General features: G+C 57.8%; 1 protein-coding gene across 3 annotated transcripts in view; it reads right to left on the minus strand.

Annotated features, from left to right (window-relative positions):
- The window catches only part of JAKMIP1 (janus kinase and microtubule interacting protein 1), a 136,061-nt gene that overhangs the window by 15,033 nt on the left and 100,346 nt on the right, over positions 1-20,682 (minus strand). For 2 of the 3 annotated variants that reach the window (XM_030314237.1, XM_032593015.1), the window contains exons 9-18: positions 20,306-20,434; positions 18,933-19,061; positions 17,586-17,669; positions 14,423-14,485; positions 12,655-12,753; positions 9,866-9,967; positions 9,130-9,183; positions 8,457-8,522; positions 2,826-2,894; positions 1,479-1,556 (exon numbers count right to left, since the gene is read on the minus strand). In XM_030314237.1, the coding sequence (XP_030170097.1) occupies positions 1,479-1,556; positions 2,826-2,894; positions 8,457-8,522; positions 9,130-9,183; positions 9,866-9,967; positions 12,655-12,753; positions 14,423-14,485; positions 17,586-17,669; positions 18,933-19,061; positions 20,306-20,434 (873 nt within the window). Of the gene's footprint in view, positions 1-1,478; positions 1,557-2,825; positions 2,895-8,456; positions 8,523-9,129; positions 9,184-9,865; positions 9,968-12,341; positions 12,754-14,422; positions 14,486-17,585; positions 17,670-18,932; positions 19,062-20,305; positions 20,435-20,682 lie in introns of those variants that run through there. The other variant, XM_030314240.1, reaches the window with a different exon arrangement.

Below are 20,682 nucleotides of genomic sequence, written 5' to 3' on the forward strand. Positions count from 1 at the left end.
CAGGACTCTGAGGGTCCCCCAGGGCCCTCCTGCCGATGGTGCTTAGACAGCCAAATGTGGACACCAAGCTTTTCCAAAATGTGTTGAAAATCGCCAGTCCTGCACGATGTCCCTTGAAAAGATGGCCCACAAACCGTCTGACAATTGACAATTTGCTTGCTTATGATCCTCTCGGAGCCCCGGCCTACCCGTCAACGTATTCAAGGACTGAAGAAGCCCTTCAGGGTTTTCCAAACTTACTCGGTTGCCTTGAGAGCCTGTGAAGCCCTCCCAACTCCCCGCTCCTCGGGAACAGGGGAACGCAAGTCACATTGCACGGAGCTTTCCAGAAGTGCTCGGGGAGGCAGTGCCGCGTGACAGATGGTGCGTGACGCCAGGAAAGGCGTTCACCGAAAGACCAAGGGTGGGCAGAGTTGAGGCAAAACCAGCGAGGGAAGGGAAGGAGGCAACCCTCCATGGGGCTCACGCTCAGCAGGGCCCTCCACACCGTTATAACGTCGTGTGCCCGCAAGTAAGCCCTGGACGGCAAACGTCAGACCCAGCAAGGCCCAATCCACCGACCTACTCCCTCTGAGCTCCACGCCGTCCACACTCCCAGGCAGGCCAAGGGCCTCAAGGAGGCAGGCCAGCCCTCACCCCCAGCATCTCCTGCCTGCACCAAGCCCGGGCCACCTACTCTCCGTCTTCCGGACACGCTCATGGAAACGAGGGTTGGAAAGTCATTTTTCATGTGTTGACTCTGCAGGTCACAGGCACTAACCCATTTTGGAAAATACTTTCAACCACAAATGACCCGGGCAAAGACTGACTCGCAGCTTTGGGAACAATACCGCTTCTTCCTGCAAGATGTGACCCTGAGCTCTCTCGCTCTCTGTGCCGTGGGGACACCCTGGCGGTGCCCCTCCTGTCTCCCGGTCTCACTCGGTGCCAGGAGTGTCCTCAGAGCCCTATGACATATGATCCTGGGCATGATCCCATTTGAAGCTACTCACCGGGAAGCCCGGAACAGATTGTGTGACCCACACGCAATATTGCGCAGGACCTCACGGCAGGTCCCTTTGGCTCTAACGATCACCTGCCTCTGCTCAGTGCTCTGCCTCTGTGTTCCTTGGTGACTGACCCTCGTTCCTGTTTCCGGGAAAACTTGCTTGGCGGGAGGGTGATGCATAAATAAGTATTTAAGTGCAACCAAACACAGAAGAGAGACACTTTCTTCTCACGCGTCTCAAACGACTACTGTCATTGGATGCGCATGTCTAAAGAAACCATCAGGCTAACTTTTTGAAAATCATGCTTGATTGGGAGAAAAAAAACAATTTCTCGGTATGGTCCTTCCGGTCAGGACAGAGACAGGGCATTTTGATGGCGTCCACGTGGCCCTTGTAAGGCCCCTAAACGCAGTGCCAGCCCCGAAGGGAAAAACAGCCCCTGAGGGTGAGTTCAACGAGCCAAAGCATCCAACCCGCGTCTGGTCCTACCAGGTAAGCCTGGTCCAGGGCCTCCTTCCTGTAGTCCAGCTCTTCCTCCAGGTAGCCCTTCTGCCTGCTGAACAGGTCCTGAAAAGGGGAGGCCCCCCCCCCCAAGATCAAGATCAGCGTGAGAACTCATCACAGGGAGCATCTTCAGAGCTCACCTGATCACCTCTGCTAGAGAGCAGCAGTCCCACCAAGCCGGGGACCCGCCAGGTGCTCAGGTGAGGAGGGAGGCGATGATCTGCCCCAGGAACCGTGATCCCACCCCCTCCCGGCTTCCCTTCCACGACCGCAAGGACGCGACGCCCCTCCCACCCGGTGGCCAAGCAGGAATCCTTCTCAGTTCCTCTTGTCACGTCCCGGTGGCCCCTGAAGACCGTCTCAACTGTTCCCAGATGAGGCTCTTCCCCCCCACACCAATAGCATCACCTCCCCACCTCCTGACCGGTCTCCTTGCTGTGTGTGCCCTCTCCCCCACCCCCCGCACCAACTGGCTCACTCTTTTAGTCCCTGCACGACGCACCATGCGTCCTGAAGGCAAATCCCCAGGACTGACTTGAGGTTTTCAAGGTGACAATTGGTCTACTGCAGTCCCTTGACTTTACAGATGAGGAAACAGGACCAGAGAGGACCAGTGCCTTGCCCTGGATGCCCCAGTGCTCTGGTGGCAGAGGAGGGACCAGTTTCCAAGCCAGGACTCTCTCACACCACTTGGGGTTGCAGGCTGGAAGCTCATCCTTCTACCTCCCGTTCTCACCTCTCATTTCTACTTGCAAAACTTGAATTGGTCTCTGAAGGCTCTTGGGAGCCACTTCTTCTGGGAAGTCATCTCTGGCAGCCCCAGGCTGGGGAACTTGGAACCCCCACTTGGCAATAAGGACGCCAGGGTCCAGTGCCGCGTTCCCAAACTCTCATGGCCATTAAGGGGGCCACCAAAGTTGGGAGGCCCAGTTGTGTGTCTCCGAGGCCACTGGGCCCAGTGCCCCGGCATCACCACACGCCCATCCTGGTGTCCTCAGGCTACACCGTGGCTGTCGGCTCATGAGCACACGTCCCCCAGGCTTGTGAGCTCGGTCCTCGAGGCAGGGACCCCGCATATTCATTACCAGACCTCTAATCCTGGCATGGCGCCTGGGATAAAGAGCCTCCAAAAATACGTATGAAGCGAATGACCGAGCGAGTGGACGAGTAAGCCAATGGATGACAATTACCCAGAACGGCCACTGGGGCAAAAGCAAAATTTAGAAACGCGTGCAAATAAATGCACGCGAAAAGACACGAGAAGCCGTCCTGGGAGGGAAATTGCCTGAACCCTTTCCACCCGCCTGCCTCCCAGAGGGCTAAGTCTTTTACCTTCTCCTTCTCCAGATCCAGCATCTTCTGGGTCAGGGCCGCCTCAGTCCCCTCTATTTGCTTCAGCCACTGGAAAACAGCAGGGACAGAGGGACACACGTGAGAACCAGTGCTGGCCGGGGGCCTTTCACCCCAGCCGCGTGTGTAGGGGGCCTCCTCCTCCACTTGGCTCCTGGCCTCCTCGTCCCATCCTGGGGCAGTGGGGGGCCTCGAAACAGAATTTCTTAGTCTGTACAGATGTTCAGCTTTGACAGATGTTTGCTCAGGGATCAAGTGGATCATGGATATCCGTGTGTGTGTGTGTGTGTGTGTGTGTGTCCAGGAGGGAGTCAGTGTGCATTCAGTGGGAGCCTGACTCGGTGCCCAGCGGGCCCACTGAGTGTCACCGAGGTCTAAGGTGCGATGGGGGCTTCATGCTGAGGACCTCATCCAGCCCACGGCATAGGCAGCCTGGGAAGACGTGGCTGCCTAGTTAGGTCGCTCGTGCGAGGTCCCACAGGTGGGCCATGGGGACTTCTAACCCAGCCCGCAAGTCTGCACCCCTGCGGCAGCAGCCCCGAGCGGCGAGGTGCACCGTGGGGTGAGGGGTGTGCTGAGCACCAGGGCGTGGGTGGGCGGAGGCGGGCGGGCGAGCACCTGCCGAGGGCAGGTGCCAGGGGCCGGGGGCAGTCTGCCTCTTCTTGGGTCTGGGCTGGGAGGTGGGCAGCTGTTTCTCTGGATGGAGGTACATAGGTATGTCTTTAGGAGGAGCCCACCTAAGAGATGGGCTGCTGGGTGGACCCGGGGGGGTGGGCTGGGGGTGTCCGTGTGTGACAGTGTGCATGAACGTGTGCATTCGGCGGGACAGACAGCCTCCTTGCCTCCAGCCTGGGGACCACGCCCCTTTCCGGGTGTCCCAGCCTCCCTCGGCTGCCGTGTGATCGTCCTGGCTTTTTCCTCCTCCCTGGTGGCTGAAGCTTCTCATCCCCTTGGAGCCCTGCCCTTGGCTTCCCCCCCTCGCCTCCCTGGGGATCCTACCTGCCCCTGTGCCCCCTCTGCTCTCCAGCCCAGACCGCCCCATGGCGTCTCCCTCTGATGCCTCCCTGGCCTCCCTGGTCCCTCTGTGGGGGAAGAGCCCCATTTCACCCAAACCAGGAAGCAGGGAGCAGCCTCGATTCCACGTTTTCCTTCCCTTCCCATGCATTGGGTCCACCTCCTCCTGGTTCAAACACCCACCCGCTGCACAACCACGGCCACCGCCACTCCAGCCTCCTGTCTGGACCCAGAGCCCTCTCTGCTCTCAAGCCCTCACGTCCTCTCCAAAACCTGCTTCCGCTTAAAGCCCTCAGGGACAGCCCATCGCTCCTGGGGGCCACCAAGCCCAGTCTTCCTTCACCTCAGGGCCTCTGCACATGCTGCTTCCCCCGCCTAGAGCATCACCACCTCCCCCACACCAGCCTCAGCCCCAGGCCTTCACCGAGCTCACACCGACTCAGCCTCAGGCCGCATTAGCTGTTGTCTCCTCCAGGAAGCTTGCCCTGCTTCCTGAGTCCGTGGGGCCAGGTGCCCTCTGGGATCCCTGTGTCATCCTGTGAACGGCTCTCACGGCACTCACCTGACGGATTGCTGTTGTCTGTTTCCCTCCCACAAAAGCCCGAAGGTGGGGACCACATCAGACACGGTCTGTTACACTTCCTTACCCTGCACGGGCCCCAGCACGAAGCATGTGCCCAACAAACATTTTGCTGAACGAGAGCAGACGTGAGAATGTGGAGGTCTGGGAGGGGGTGGGCTGGCTCCGTGGAGGAAACAAGACTAGATACAGCTGTGATCACACAGGGTCCCTTCAATGTCTTGGACACCCAGAGCCAGCAGCAGAAGCAGGCGCCCAGAATGGAGCATTTCATTAGATGTTAGGAGGCTGTGCAATGTCTCAGAAATAGATCGGCATATTTTTGGCGGGAAATGACACATTTCATTTTGAATACCCTAATGCAAGCAGTCATAAAATGAATAAAGTCTAAATGGAAAAAAAAATTTAAAAATCCAGTTTTGAATCAGGACAGCAAGCTACTCTCAGAATAGGCTTTATAGAATATGGTGTCCAGTCTTTTCTTCCTGTTAAAGAGATGTGACATGCCTATTACACGTAGAAAGAAAAAACAATTTTGACAAGTGCTTTTCAGCAATTGAAAGAGTAACATGAGGGCAGAAAATGTTGGCCATGAGCATCCTGGGCATGTGAGGTCATGAATTTCCCATCAAAGAGTCCCGCCAGATAGCCAGTGGGCCCCTCTTCCTCTCCCAGAGCAAGAGCCTAAATGCAAATAGCACTACATTACTGGCCAGCAGGGAGGGTGATGGGGACAGGGACACCTGTCCTCCCCTAAGCCCTCAGGGGAGAAGTGAGTCAGCCCACAGGGGAAGAGGACATTCTATAGGAAGCCAGGTCCTTGCCCACAGGTGCCAGCTTCTGAGCCCCAGAGCCTCTAAGCCCCGACGCTCCCTCCAGAGAGGGTCCCAAGACCGTAACCCCAGGCCAGCTATCGGAGAGCTTGACTGTGGCCGCAGGCCTAAGCCAAACCCTCTGATCTGTTGTTACCAGCGAGAACACGAAATTCTCTTAAAAACTTCCATCTTTCTGGTTGGTTTTGAACTGGTTCCCAACTGGTTTTGAACTTGAGGGAGACTCATAAGGAAGAGTTGTGACTCATGATCACCTGTAAACCCTGAGACGTCCTATGTCCAAGCTTCTCTGCTTGGCATGTGCTGTGTGCAGAGGACGTGGCGTGGGGACAGGGCTTCCTCGGGGAAGGGTTAGGAGCTAGACAAAGCCCCAGAGCAAGGTCACCCAGGAACACCACGTGGCATCCCGACTAGGGGTGCACTTCGCTTCTATGCTACACGCACAGCTTTGTCCCTCTAAATAGAAAAATTGAAGTTGACCTCAGTTTGGTCGGATACTGGCACTGGGTGGTGATTTTTAACAACACACATTTGGGTGGGTCTCAGATCCCACTGCCAGCCCATGTGTTCCAGGGTGACCAACTCGTGCCTGCTTGTCCAGGACTGTCCCTGTTTCAGTTCCCGTGTCCCAGGAACCCCTCAGTTCCAGGCAAACCGGGTAGTCTGTCTCCCCGGGGGTCCCCTCTGTCCTGCAGACCCACCTTTCTTTCCTCCTGGGGCCACTCTCAACATTAATATTCCCTCCAGGGGGACATACAGCGACTCCCAACCTACAAGATCTTTAGTCACAGGCCCAGGACGGGGCTGGAGTCTCTTAGACCCAATCTGAGAAAATGGGAAAACACTGGTCTGAGTCCAGCCCCCAAGGACAGTCCCAGATTGGGAGGTGGGCGCCTCTCCCCTGCACAGCTGGCTGGTAAAGGTGGGGGTGGGGGGTGACAGCTGCCGCAGACCAGGCGGGTGTAGAAGGGGTGAGTCACTAATCTCGCCTGGTTGCTGAGAGGAACAGGGGTCCCACAGATCTGAGGTGAGGGCCCAAGGCTACAGGTCTGGACGCCCACTATTTTCCGGGCCGTGGGGAGGAGTAGGTCAGGGAGGGCCTGGGTGGGAGAAGAAAGTGGCTCGAAAGGGGCTGCTCTCAGTGAGTCTGTGAACTTTCCACCCGGTGTGGCCCTCCAGGAGACCCTGGCCTATTCCCAGCCCCATCCCAAATCAGCCACCCAAGTCACGGACGGTTCCGGCCATTAGTTCCCCGTCCACAACCACTGCCCAAACCCTTCTAGCAAGCAAGCTTTGCCCCAGGTGCTTAGTAACAATGTTTGCTTCTGCTTAGATGCCATGTCCTGGATTCCAAGGCTCACGGGTTCCTAGTTTGGGGGCTCAGAGTGATCCAGAGACCGATCTGCGGAAGGCTGAGCAGTGGGCGGGAGTCAACGCAGGAGGGGCCTCCCAGGGGATGAGGAAGGGATTACTGGGCCTGACATTACGGCATCCTCCAGGGAGGACATGGCACTAATCCAAGTCGGGAGTGTTTACCAGGCACGTTGTGTAACACTCTCCGGAGCACTGTTACAGGAGGCTGGGCGGCCGAGTTTGCATATGTTGGTACGAGGGACATTTACTGACCGTGTACCATGTGCCTAATACTGTTCCACCAGCCAGCCAGGCGTGAGTCAGCGCCACCTGCTGTCCACCTGAGGACGCTGGGACTTGGGAAGTAACTTACCACCTGTGTGGCAAAGCTTTGCCCAAGTTTGTTACCAACACTCAGTGCCTTTCACGTGAGTGGGGAGGAAGGACAGGAGCCCAGTGAAGCAGACTATCTGTATTTTCCATGCCCTTCCAAAAATTCTGGAAAGAAGTTTGATTAAGGTCACTAAGACCTCATCGTTATTAAAATAGTATTTCAAAGTTTAACTCCTGGGCTTCGAAAGGAAAAGCTCTGTGGACGGGGGCAACGTGAAAGTCATGTGTGCCTAAATTATCCTACACCAGGGGCGCCTGGGTGGCTCAGTCGGTTAAGCGTCCGACTTCGGCTCAGGTCATGATCTCGCGGTCCGTGAGTTCGAGCCCCGCATCGGGCTCTGTGCTGACAGCTCAGAGCCTGGAGCCTGTTTCAGATTCTGTGTCTCCCTCTCTCTGTGACCCTTCCCCGTTCATGCTCTGTCTCTCTCTGTCTCAAAAATAAATAAACGTTAAAAAAAAAATTTGTTTTAAATAAATTATCCTACACCAATGTAAAAGTTAAGCAAACCAAGAACGTATTTTTAGCAAGCACAGCAAAAAGTTAATTATCTCAACACGTAAGGCCCACAGAGAAGTCAGTACGAAACACCATACTTAACGACAGATATGTAGGGAGTGAATGTACGAATGAATGAATGAATGAATGACAAGCCCAATGGACATCATCAAAAGAAATGTAATTACAGTTCACAAGGAAGAAGAAAACAGACGATACACAATAAAAAGCCAGGATCACTAGCACTCAAATACATGAAAACGGAAACGGTCACATCATGTAAGTTCAGCCAAGCCTATCAAGCCGGCAGGGGTCTCTAACGGCGGGGCACCCAGTTGAACGTGGACCCGGCAATGCGGTAACACGCGGGTGGACGCTTTGACAATATTAAAGCTCTGAGAAACCTTCCTACCGGCGGCCCCGTGATTCCACATCTAGAATCTGTCTTGTGGGAGGGTCTTAAGAGGTGGCTCGAAATCGACGCACAACGCTATTCACCACGCATCATGATAAATAGGAAAAAAAAAAAAAAAGGAAATCCCCTCGCTAACTAGCAGCTGAGGAATAAGGAACTTCTTTGAACCCTACGGTGGAATGATGCGGGTGGAAGTGTGGCAGGCAGGGCTAAAGACGGGAAGTCAAGCCGGATCTCAACGAGGCTTAAAAAACGGTCGTGGGCAAAACACCGGAAAGAAATCCACCCCGGGGTCGCAGGTGCTTTCCTTCCTCCGTGGGGGCTTCCGCCGGCTTGTGCGCTAAGCTGTCTAGGGCGAGCGCGTGTGGCTTTGGACGGGCAAGGGGCGGGCATGCGCGTGCACATGCAGACGCGGACGCGGGAAGTCATGCCCCAGAGCCAAGCGAGACGCCGAGGTGCCGTTTCTCGTGTGGCGCCGGGGGGAGCTGCGACGCGGTGCACGGACAGAGGGTGCCGCGGGGCTCTCTACCTTTTCGCACAGGGCAAGCACTGTTCCAGCTTGGATTATTGCAACCTGTTCTTCGTTTCTCAAATTCTAAAACACAAAAATGGGGAAGGGCGTTTTACGCTGGACCCCGCGTCCCCGTGCAGACAGCGCTGACCGGCTTCCGTGCCCCTCCGAGAGGCGACCCCGGGGCTCGGCCCCCGCACTCTAAAGGGGCCCATGTTTAAAGGCAGCCGTGTCCTATCTGGGGCCAGGCCTTTGACAGATAGGGCCTGTTTCCAGCCAGTCTCTTAAGGGGGCAGGGATGCCACGTTCTGATCTCAGAAACCTCGAGGGATCCCACCGGTCCACCGTCCCTCCGGGAGCGCCCTCGTGCGCCCGCATCGCCGGCAGGTGCGAAGGAAGCGCTGCGTCCAGAAGTCTGCCCGTGACAGCGCGACCCGCTCGTGACCGCGTGCCCCGCCCGTGACAGCGCGGCCCGCCCGTGAACGCGTGACCCGCCTGCGACAGCGCGGCCCGCCCGTGACAGCGTGACCCGCCCACCCCCCACGAGGGCACGGCCACACAGAAGCCTTACACTGCGCGTGTCAGATCTCTTACGTTGGGAAGAACCCGAACCGAACAGAAAGGAAAGGCACACAGGACACACCCAGGTGGAGACGAGAGCGCGAGAGCAGAAGCCGGCCGGCATAGTTACCCCGTTATCGCCAAGGATATCTAGCTTCTTCATAAGTTCAGAAACATTCACATCCTGGAAAAGATTGCCAACGTTCATTTTGTGGGAGCCGCCAAGCCCGTGCAGACCGGTCTCTACCGCCGGGGCCTCGTCCGTCCCTCTCGGTGCGCGCGGCGGGGCCAAGGGCTCCCGGCAGCTCCTTCGGGGGTCGAGGGAGAGAAGGCAGTGATTGCTGCTTGTAGGCTGAGCTTTGCAGGAACGGCTGGTGGAATCGCGAGGGTCAGGAGGACCCCGGCCGGCAGCCGCAGCCACGTCCCCCGCCCCCTCTCACTCACTGCGCGGCCGCTGCGCTCGGCGCTGCTCTGATGTCACGCCCACGTCACGTCACGTCACGTCTCGTCTCGTCTCGTCTCGTCTCGTGGCGGGTGCTGCCGGTCTCACCTCACACACGGGAGCCCGCGGCTGGGGGAGCTCACAGCCCGGAGCTGGGAGGCGGCCAAGCCGGGGGTGGGCCCTCAAAGCTGGGTGCCACGCTTCTGCTCTTTTAACACGGGTACACAGAGGGTGACATTCGGTGACCCTCTGAGACACAAACTCCGACTTTCCAAATACGGTGTTGGGGGGCGGGGGGCGGGCTACCTCGTTAAAATCGGCTCTGTGTGTGACACAAGGGCACAATCCCCCTTTGCGGCTGCGCCTGGCATCCGAGGGGGCCCCTGGCGGTGGGTTGAGCGGAGGCACCCCCCAAGCACGCTACCTTAACTCCTTCCTGGTGACAGAACAGCTGGAGAGCGCTTCTGTTGTTCTCGGGGAAGGTGCTGATTTGGAGGTTAAATGCTGGCGACCTCCGCTCTCTCTCCTGGGGAAAAGATTTGGTTTAAAAACAGAACTTTATTGGCTTGTTTACCACTTGCCACTTTCCCACGTTACGCAGCAAAGACCAACGGGTTCCAGTTGGCCAAGGCGTTACTAAAAAGGCGCACATTCAGACTACCATCTCCTGGTCCGCGAAGGAGCACGCCGAGGTCCCGCCTCTGCAGGGCGGCGGGTCTCGAGCCGAAATGCGTCTACTTCTTACCCACTCCGCTAGGAAGAAACGGTTAACCAAGGCATGTGTTCACCCGCCGCGCGACGGGAGCCCGGGAAGCCACAGCTCATTAAATACTCGGTAAGAACAAGTGTGTGAAATGTCAACGGACAGCACAGCCACCAGCTATGGCGTTCCTCGTGCCCTGCGGCAAATCGCTACCTCGTTGAGCCCTCACACCATCCCACGAGGCAGGCGTTATTGCTTTCGTTTCGTGGACAGGGGGGCGAGTCCCGGTCCCAAGCTCCCGAGCGGCAGGGCCGGGACACGAACCCTGGATTCACACCGTTTTCAAGACAATCGGCTGACTTCGTTCACAATTTTTTTTTTTTTTTTTTTTGAGCCGTGCTAACACATCAGCGATCATTCTATCCCTGCCTTAGATTGCTATTCAAATCTGGATCACTGAGGAAGGAAAAGCAAGCGTTTTCCCAGAAGAGGTGCTCGTTAATCCTATGTCACGCGACACGTTTTTAAAAAGGACAAGAGAAGCCCAATGAATGGCAGGGATATAGTACACAGAGCTGCATTTAAAACTTGAGCAACGGACAGGCTAGCTTTATGGGAAGGCCAGCAGAGAAGACCTTTCTGAATTATACCTTTAAGTCAAAGTGCTTTTATTTGGACAAAATTAGAATAAGATGACTAAGCCCGCTTTGGATGATTCCTGCAGAATCTAGGGAGGGCACCCATGGGTCTCTTTAGTCACTCAGCTAAGAAATGTAACCGAATGAGCACCAGCTTGGATGGCAGGACCTACGCAGATGGGGTTGGATAAGGCTAATGGGGAGAGGAAGGTGAGGTGGGTGGCAGGGGACATTCAATTACCTTCCACAAGGTGCAACTTGGCTAACCTTGTTTGAAGCAGTTCAGGGGGAAAACTTCGTTTCCCTTATCAGCCACGAAGACCAAAATTCACAGTGGCTCTCTTCTACGGATGCCTTTCTACCTGCAAGGCTTAAGTGGAGTCTCCATAGAAAAAGTGACAACAGAAAGCCCATATTTTATCCGAACGAAAGTCCGAACTGGTCTCTAGCGGCTCTGAAGGACAGTGGAGACACTTCAAGAAAGTCCTAGCACGCTGAGCAACGCTCATGGAACTCTCATGAGAAAGACGCGTGACCAAGGGCTGTGAAAGGCTTCCTAGCTGGCCGAAGTGTGAACAGTGACCTCGCGTGGCTTCCGATTCCTAGTGCGTGAACGAAGGCCCGGTTGGCGCTCAAGCAAGAGTTGCGTTGCAGGGGTAACGCTTGGTTTCGAGACCTTCAGGCCACGGTCCACGCCAACACAACAAAGGACAAGATGGTAAGGTCTAGCGCAAACAGCGTTGACTGAGGCCAGGATGAGGGAACAAAATCGGGGGGACACCAATGTTGCGAAGGCGCTCGCTTCTCCCGAGGGTTCCGTGCATGCAAAAAGGCTTCAGCCGAGGGAGAGCGGGGCTGCGTCACTGCAGGTGCTTAGAGAAACGAGTGTCACAAACATGGCTGATGTTTAAACTGTGGATGGTGTTTAAATGGCAACAGACGAACAAACAAACACAAAAGGGTCATGACGTTCAGGTGGCAGCAAGGCGATACAGCGACATACCGGAAACAAGGTTTCAGTGGGAAGCAAAAAAACCGTCAGCGGTCTTGCCCTGGATGCAGCTCTGTACTGGGGACCTTACTGAAGGTTTGGAACACGGCCGCTACCTACGAACACCGCTCGGTCTCCCTCCACGCTAACCAGGAATTTTGGAGTCGTGCGGTTCGAGTACAAACAGGTACATTTCCAGTCCAATGCAACACTGCCATGACACACGGGCCTGTGTTCACTGATCAGGGAGCTGGGGCAATGGCATCGGTTTTCTCAAACGCCTACGCAGATACCTCCTTTCCCCCTGCTCGCTTACTTACCTGTGTTCACCTCGGCAAACAGAACATGGGCCGAACTAGCAGTGAACACGCTACAGAGGCAGTTGCGGGCCGGGTCGGACCCCGCTCTTTCAAAAGGAGACATTCCCTGCATGCAAGGTCACTTAAAAAAGGTGTGTTATTAATTGCGACAGCGCTTCTGTCCGACTTTGCAGAACGCATACCAGGTGACTATGCATGCGGGAAAGAAGTAGTTATGGAAATGAAACACAAATAAAAAAGGCAAAATATTGCAAAAACAAATTATTTTATTAAGTGCAAAAAACAAGCCGTAGGCAATAAATAGATTAGCTCTGGTACATGTCCAAAGACCTCGGTGAGCATTCTCTCCAGAACATATTAAGGCAGTGAAATTATTCTGAACATACAGATTTAAAAAAAAAAGAAAAGAAAAGAAAAGAAAGGAAAAGAAAAGAAAAGAGAACTCTACCACGTCCCTTTACACATGCTGGAGGGCATCGGGGAGCTTTACATGAATTTCAGTTTGGGCTCAAAGAGAAGGTCTGCTCCGTTTGAGAGCGCGCAACAGATAGAGTCTCTTACTTCGAGCTCCAGCACTCGGAACTCTAGCAGCTCATTTTGGTCCTTGGCGTCCTGCATTTCGTTCTTCAGCTGAGTCTCTTCTATTTCCAGTCTGTAAATCTAGAGGAGACGCACCTGTGGGTTAGCGGGCGGGAGGACCGCCGTCCCCGTGGGGGCCGCGGGAGACGCACCCTCCTCAGCGCGGGCGGGGTGCGGGGGTGGGGGCGCCTGCACCGTCCCTGCCAACCCCCCCGGGGGGCCTGGCCCGGAAGAGGGGCTCCTCATAGGCTTGCCGAATAAATGAGCGATGGGGGAACCTGAGGCACGGGGCCGCTAAGTCCCTTCCCGAGGTCAAGTGTGACGGAGGCAGGAACGCACCATGGGCGCTTCTGATCCCAAAGCCTCGGTGTGGTCTTTTCGCGGGCGGTCTGGCCCCCCAGGATGAGCCCCCCCCCCCCCCCCCCCCGGACAGACAGCACCAAGCCGCGGCGGGAAGGCACAGGCCGCCACTGTGACCCTGCCAGAGGGCTGAGGAGAAGGCCTAGTGGAAACAGTTCTCCTGAAGGCACAAGTCCGTCTGGGGAGGTGGGCCGCCTGGTCCAACACCCGCCAGGAGACACTGGAAAAGCACCCTAATGGCTCCGTGCCTCAGTTTCTGTCGCAGGGGCATAAAGTCCTGCAGCCAGGACTGACTGAGATAAGGCACACCTCCTTACGGAGGGCCTCCCCTCCTCCTGCCCGGAGAACCAGAGGGAGGGTCTCCGCTGACGGGGTCCTGCACCCCCAGGGGACTCTTGGAAACAGTGTGTTTTCTCCGTGGCTCCCTGAATTTAGTGAGCAGGACACGAAATCTCTCCCAATGCACAGGCCCGACCTGCAGGGCAGCGACACGCCCTGTCCCCGAGCTCCAAACGCTATGGAGAAACACAGGGCAGCGAGCGGCCACACCCGTCAGTGGCAGAGCTGGGACTGGGGGCGGGGGCGGAGGGGGGCAAGCCCGGGCTCAACGCTGCAGGTGTTCTAGGATGCTCTAAGGCTGAGGCCTCACCCAGGTCTGGGGCGGCTGGCATGCAAGGCCCAGGAAAAGCAAACCTCTGTGGACAGAAAGGTTGCCAAGGGGCGGGGGAAGGGGGGTTGTGGTGGGAGGACACAGGGAGTGACTACAAATGGGCACAAGGGACCCTTGTGGGCAGCGGAAAAGGTCCTAAAGCTGCATTGTGACGGTGGCTGCACAAAGAAAACAAAACAACAACGCTCTGGATTGCACACGAACGAGAGAAACATAAAGCTGAGGTCTCATCCCAAAGCATTAAACCTACTCCCCTTGCTGTCTCAAGAGGCGTCTGGAAAGTTCCATGACCGCAAGAAGGAAGACAGGCTCAGCTTTGCCAGCACTGAGGCTTCCGGTCCATGAACTGGACTGTGACGGCCTGAGAGCCTGCGGGGCGGCCAGCGCCTTCGGTCCCCCCGCCACGTGGGAGGGAGGGGACCTGCCAGGGGTTCCAGAGCAATGGGAGAGGCGGCCTGGAAAGCCCTGTGGAGGGAGGGCGGGCGGCCCTCACTGTGTCTGCAGGGCGCACGCCCTGTCCCAGAGGACAGAACCGGGGCCGAGGCCTGGGAAGCCCCAGGAATCGGGCTCGGACTCAATGTGAGGAAGAGGTCTGTGCTCTGAGAGCCGGTCAGGACCCAGACCCACCAACGGGGGCAATGGGGCAGAGTCTCAGTCGGGCTGAGCCTCTGAGGTCCCTGATTCTCTGAGGGGGCGGGAAGGGTACTGACGCTCACGTACCTTTTCCAGCAGGTCCTGGTTTGTCCTGATGAGAAGCTGCTTCTCTTCAACCCATTTGGAATCCTAAGAAAAAGCACTAAATATGTTCACGCTCATTGAAGCAAACAGGTGCTCACACAGCAAAGACGGAGTCAGCAAAAAAAAAGTCACCTAATATAAGGCTATGAAAAGGTCATGGGGCACCTGGGGGGCTCAGTAGGCTAAGCGCCCGACTCTTGGTTTCGGCCCAGGTCACGATCTCATGGTTTGTGAGTTCGAGCCCTGCATCGGGCTCTGTGCTGACAGTGCAGAGCCTGCTTGGGATTCTGTCTCTCTCCCTCTCTCTCTGCCCCTCCTCACTTGTGCATGTGCTCTCTTTCTCTCTCTCAAAATAAATAAGCGTTAAAAAAAAAGGGACTATGAAAAGATCAGAGAAGAGACAGCAGCTAGAAAGACTTCATCATCCCTCTAAACCTCTACACCCAGAAAAGCGAGCCGGCGGGATCGCGGGGTGTCCCTTCCCTACCGCTCACGCTCCCTGAAAGCAGAGGGGGCCCACGCTGAGTGTCATTGCCAGGAAACCAGCTGCAGAGCGACCAAATCGGCACTGCCCACCCGCTCAGGCCTGCTCACTGCACCCGGGGTCTCCCCCACACCCGCGGACACGCTCTCGGGTGCATCCTGGGCCCTCTGCCCGTGAGGCCCTAACTACGTGTCTCGGCCTGGGCAGGTTCCTGTCCAGGTAAGTCCCATGAGCACACGGCACTAGGTCTGTCTTTCCACCGTGGCGTCCCCAGCCTGTGCTCCATAAACACGGCAGGATGGATAAGGGAACAAACGAAGAACGTTCCTCTTCCCTTCTCTCAGCTCCGGCGGCCTCGGCTTCCCTCCACCTCTCACGTATCACCCTGCACTGCCACTGGGTCGACACATAGAGGCCCCATGAGGCCGTGAGTCCCTGTGAGGACGGAGCCCGTTCTACTCATCCTTGTGTCTGGAGCATACTGTCTGCAACTGTCCCTCCCACCTCCGCGGCCCTTTGCAGTATCACTCTGCAGCTCCTCCCAAGGACGGATGGCATCGACTTCTCCAGCCCCGAAGCCAGGCGTGGCTGTGGCGACTTCGGCTACCGGGATACTCGCAAATGGGATTCAAGCAGAGGCTTGGAATGCACCTGTGCACTGAGGCCTGCCCTTTCCTCCGGTCCCCAGGCCACCAGGCAAAGACGCCAGGTTGGAGAGAGTAAGAGAGATGGCGATGAGAGACCATGAGCCGACACGGCAGCCAAAGCCGGCACCAGTGCCCAGACGAGACAGAGAGGCCGTCGCAGGCCACCCGGGCCCAGGTGACCCAGAGAGCAGCCTGTAGCATGAGCCCCGGTAAGACCAGCAGAGGAACTCCTTACACGGCTGAGCCCAACCCAAACCGCTGACCCACGGAATTATGAGCAAATCAATTTTTTTTCTTGTTTTAAACCATTAAGTTTTGGGGTGGTTTGTTACGCAGTGATCGCTAATCGATACATTATCCCTGCACGCCGAGCACAGAGCCTGGCGTGGGGCAAGCGCTCTGGTGAGCGCTCACTGAACAAATGGACATTTGCTTTGTCCCAGCGTGGCCCTTTCATTTATAAGGTGCTGAGAGCAGAAAAAGCCCGCAAACACAGGACCTAGCATCCACGGGTGGGGCCTAACTTAGTCGAAGACGGTGGTCAGGAGCTATGTGAGCTCAGCCTGGAAGAGGGGCCGAGGGCAGTGGCAGGTGGACGGGAGTCTGAAAACAGCCTTCTCTCCCGCCTGGACTGTTCCCCAGGCCGCTTCCTCTTACCACTTCTGCTTCCCCAGTATGTGAAGGATTAATATCACCCCCATTTTAAAGATGAGTAAACTGAGGCACAAAGAGACAATGTCGGTCGCGTGGGTTGTGCTACATGCCTGCCAAGTCGGTCCCGGAGTATGGGCTCTTCACCGCTGTCCTGCCTCCATGGAATGTTCTGGACCACGGTTATGTAAGCAGTGCCCAAGGGCTGGCCGATCAGCGCCGGCCACAATGCTGCTGCCGTGGGCGGCTTCGCGAGTACCCCCAGCCCTGGTTACTGGCCGTCTGCCTGAATTCGAGTCTCAGCCACCACCCGAGCCCTAGAGCCACTAATTGCTCAGAGTTAGTTCTAAGCCATCTGTTCAGAACCTCATACACCCCCTTCCCTAAACACCCACCGCCAGCCCCCGTGTCCCAGCCCAGGACCTCGGGGAGCCCTTGCCAGACCTCCCCACCCCCTACCCGCACGGCACCCCCACCGTCAGGTGTAGCCACATGACTGTTTTGGTGAAACGTGTCCAGGGAGCAAACTGCCTTCTCCTGCCCTCTGAGGGGGAAGGCGAGCTGCCGACGGGGCCGTTATATCCAGGCTGGTGCCCCAGCGCTGGATCCCTGAGTAACCACATGGAGTGGACAACCCCCTGGCCTGCGGGAGGGACAGGAAGGGCGCTGAGTAGGAAACAAACCTCACCGCGGTAAAGCCACTGCAAAGTTCTGGTTTATCTCTTACCGCGGAGAGCGCGGCCAACCCGCGCTGACCCCTGGGTGATGTCGCCTTTGGACGTTACCCTCTGAGAGGCTGGACCTCCGCCCAGACCACCCTCTACGGTCTCCCCCAACCCAGGGGACGGGTCTGGGGCTGGGCTTTGCCTCTTTACTGTTCCCTGCTGTCAACCGGGCCTTGTCACGTTCAGAGAAGGTGCGTGTGGAGGCGGCTCGGCTCCGAGAAACTCAGGGACCTGGAGGGCACGTGACGGGGCCACAGCCGGGAAGCCGGGAGGCGGGGATCCCCTTCACTTTCACAACTGGGTCTTGAGAACCAGTGGCAGCTTTTCGTTCAGAGTCAAGTCAAAACGGGTTGTGGTCACCACCTTGCTTTGTGAAGTGTCTCCCACTTCTGAGCATTTGGCCCACAAAGAAAACGCCACGTTAGAATTTCATTTCGTGGTTTGATTTCTATAAAAACTCTGCAAACAGGCACCTCAGGTAGGATATTCTCGCTGGGCTCTGCTAGGGATTTTTTCTGTAATGTCTCTGGAGCAAACCACACAGACCGTGGAGGGGGTCCCCCGCCCCCCAGCACCAAGGCCAAGGGGACACCACGAGGGGACAGAAACCCAAAGAGCCGCGCGCTCGTTCTACTCACCTGTCCCTTCTCGACGAGCAACTTCTCCAAATCTTCGATTTTCGCCTGACACCTCAGCAGGTCAGCTTGGAGCTGTTCCCGAGTCTGGAGAGAAAAGGACCAAAAAGTGAGCGGGTCACCGCGAATGGGTGACAAGGGTGGAAAGGACCGCGCCACGATCCGGGCCTTGGAAGCACGTCCGTGTGGGGGAGCACGGGCTCGCAGCAGCACGTGGGGTCACTTGCCTGCACGTTATACACGTTTAAGAACCGAAAGACCTTGAGGGGTCATCGGCTCTATTCCCCTGGATTTTACAGACATTGACACGGAAGCCTAGAGAAGGGGTTCATTTCTACAAGGGGGTAAGCGAGCCGGAAGCCAGATGTCAAGGTCCCCACCCTGGCTTTCTGACCACGTTCAGTGGCTGCCTCTACCAACGCTCCCAGACACGTTTCGTGGGCCCTTTATCACCTACGGGAAGGGCTGAAAACCCAAGTGTCTCAAGGACCGGGCGGGTACGTAAGTAAGGGAAGCAGACTGAGTGTGGGGTCGCACGGGGGGTGGGGATCGGGACCAACTGAGGCACACGTCCCCCCCCTCAGGCGAAATCCCCACTCAGCCGCGGCCCAAAGCCGCCACCACGTGAACAGGAAGCCCGCTGTTGCCCGGCCGAGCACGTTGTGAGCCGCCGAGAGAGGTAAGGAACCTGAATTTCTACGCGAAATCTCTTGACTTTTAAACACTGGCAGTCACAGGAGGCAGGCCACACCGAGCCCAGCCCTGTCACCTCCTCCCACCTACACGGTTACAGGCTGAACTCCACTGCGGCACAAGAAGCGTTCCTCTCCCCCACTCCAGCCTCATCTGCCACCCCCTACCTCACGGGGCTGTCGTGGGAACGATACGGGGACTGTGCTGGGTAGAGCACTGTGTCTGGGGGGCCCCTCGCTTTCAGAAGGAGGGGCAGGCAGCCGCCGGCCCACGTGACTCCCGAGGGTGGGGTAAGGGCCAGCGGGTGGCATTTCCTGGAAGGCAGAGCTCAGCCCAGTGCAACGGGGGGCCTGGCCCAGCCCTGGGTGGCCGGCAGGGACCAAAGCGTCTTGAGGGCTGGGAGCACGCCGGGATGTGCACAGGGGTTTCTCAGCCTGGGAGGGAGAGGAGGGTCCTCGCTGAGCCCTGGGGTCTGAACGCATTCCTGCCAACAGACGGCACGCGTGACGTGTGCCGGACCACAGCACCGTTTCTTCTGGCCGCGCCTGCGGTCACACGGTGGCCCACGGGTTTGCCCACGGTGTCCCCCATCAGCTCGCACAACCCCCTCCAAGCGTCAAAGGCGGGGCGCGGGGACCCGGCGTTCTGCGCACTCACCCGGGCCTCTCTCTCAGCATCCAGCGTCCCCCCCACCTGCTCCTGAAGCAGGGCGTAGGCCCGCTGCAGGGCCTGGTACTCCCTGGTCAGCTGGCAGAACCGCAGGTCGGCCTCTTCTCTCGTCGTCGTCTGAACGTGCCGGAGAAGAGAGACACAACAGAGCGCGTGACGTGGTGAGGCTTCGGCCCAGAAGCACACACCCGGCCCTCACAGCCGCTGCCCACAGTTCCTCGGGGGGAGCCGGTCACCGCCGGGATGTAACTGGGGACCCCGGGTGACAGGCTGCGGGAGGAGACGCCGTCCCTGTTGTCAGCGCCCTCCCCGGGAGCTCACGGAAGCCCGGAATCCCTGAGTCACGTGCAAGGGAGGCAGGGGAAGAACGCCCCCTGAGCCAGCCCGGACCCCACGGGTGGACGTTTCTGTGCCCCCTCCCTCCGTGCTTCTCACTTCGGGAATCTCTCCAAAGACGACCCCCCAGGAACGCAAGGGTGCAGCGACTGGCTGGCCAGTGGCACGTCTTTGTGGTTGTGAAAACTGGGAAGCACCCGTTAGGGGACACTCGTGACATTAAAGGCTCCGTGCGCGTCCACGTGAAAAGTCCCACGTGCTCACCAGAGACGGGGACGTGGAACACGGCGTTGGGTGCCGAAAGCTGCCCGTTACAAACCGTTGGTGCCAAAGGAAAATCGAAAAAGGCCCGTGTCTGGTGTGACCGTGCTCTACTCGGGTTTCCCCAGAGAGCCCAGCCGGCGAGGGGCGGGCGGGCGAGGACAGAGCCGCCCTTCACGCCTCTGTGAGTCCGGCTCACTTCGTGCCGCGGTCATGAGCCTGGATGTGCGCGCTGGTCGGGGACCGTGAGGCTGGTGGCTCGGGGTGAGAGGGCTTCCGGGGGTTTTTCCCGCCCTCCACGCTCTCCAGCACTGGGAGCGTTCTCTCCTGTGTGAGGCGTCGCCTTCGTGAGGACAAGGCAACCGTGTCCTGCCCGCCAGGTGGGGTCCCTGTGCGTGCATTTGTCCGCGTGTGTATGTGCCTCTGTGAGCATTGTGAGCCTGTGCATACGTGTGTGTGCATGTGTGCCCGCGTGTGCAGGGGGGACAGGGACAGACCACCATGCAGCCATTTTAATTGAAAAGGTAACAGCGACGCCACCACTGGGGTGGTGACATGGGGGGGGGGAAGGGACCGCTACATGCTGCCGGTGCCCCCCTTGCCTTCATGGAGGCCGGGCCCAGCAGGGGCCTCCTGCCCTCGAGGCTGCAGGCTGAGACGTCACAGGTCCTCGGGGCGGAAATCTCTACACCGGGGAGCGACAGGGGCGGTTGTCAGAGGCTGGAGGCGTGTGCCCGCAGCACCTCAGGTGCAGGGGTGCTTACATCATCCAAGTCTTCCTCGGGCGTGGCTGGGGCCCTGTCCGTCCTGTCCGTGTTGCAGGAGGTTTCTGACAAGGTTTCAGAGTCCACAGACTCCTCATCAAATCCAAAAAATGTCTCCACAACATGCTTCTGGAAAACGCAACGTGCGTGACATCAGGAACGGACTCAGCATTGCCGAGTCCCCCTCCCCCCGGCCGCCCAACCCGCCCTGTCACCCCAGGCACGGGGGCGACTACGCACACCGGGGCCCCAAGGGCGTCCCAAGAGGCAGTTGGCGGGGTCTGTGATTGAACGGGCGGAAAGGAGGTGGCCGAAGGTGGTGGAGGGTGGGGACAGCCGAGCACGCTGGCCTGACCCGGCACTCCTTCTGCGGGTCC

Source organism: Lynx canadensis, chromosome B1, assembly GCF_007474595.2.
Source record: "Lynx canadensis isolate LIC74 chromosome B1, mLynCan4.pri.v2, whole genome shotgun sequence".
Classification (NCBI taxonomy): Eukaryota; Metazoa; Chordata; class Mammalia; order Carnivora; family Felidae; genus Lynx; species Lynx canadensis.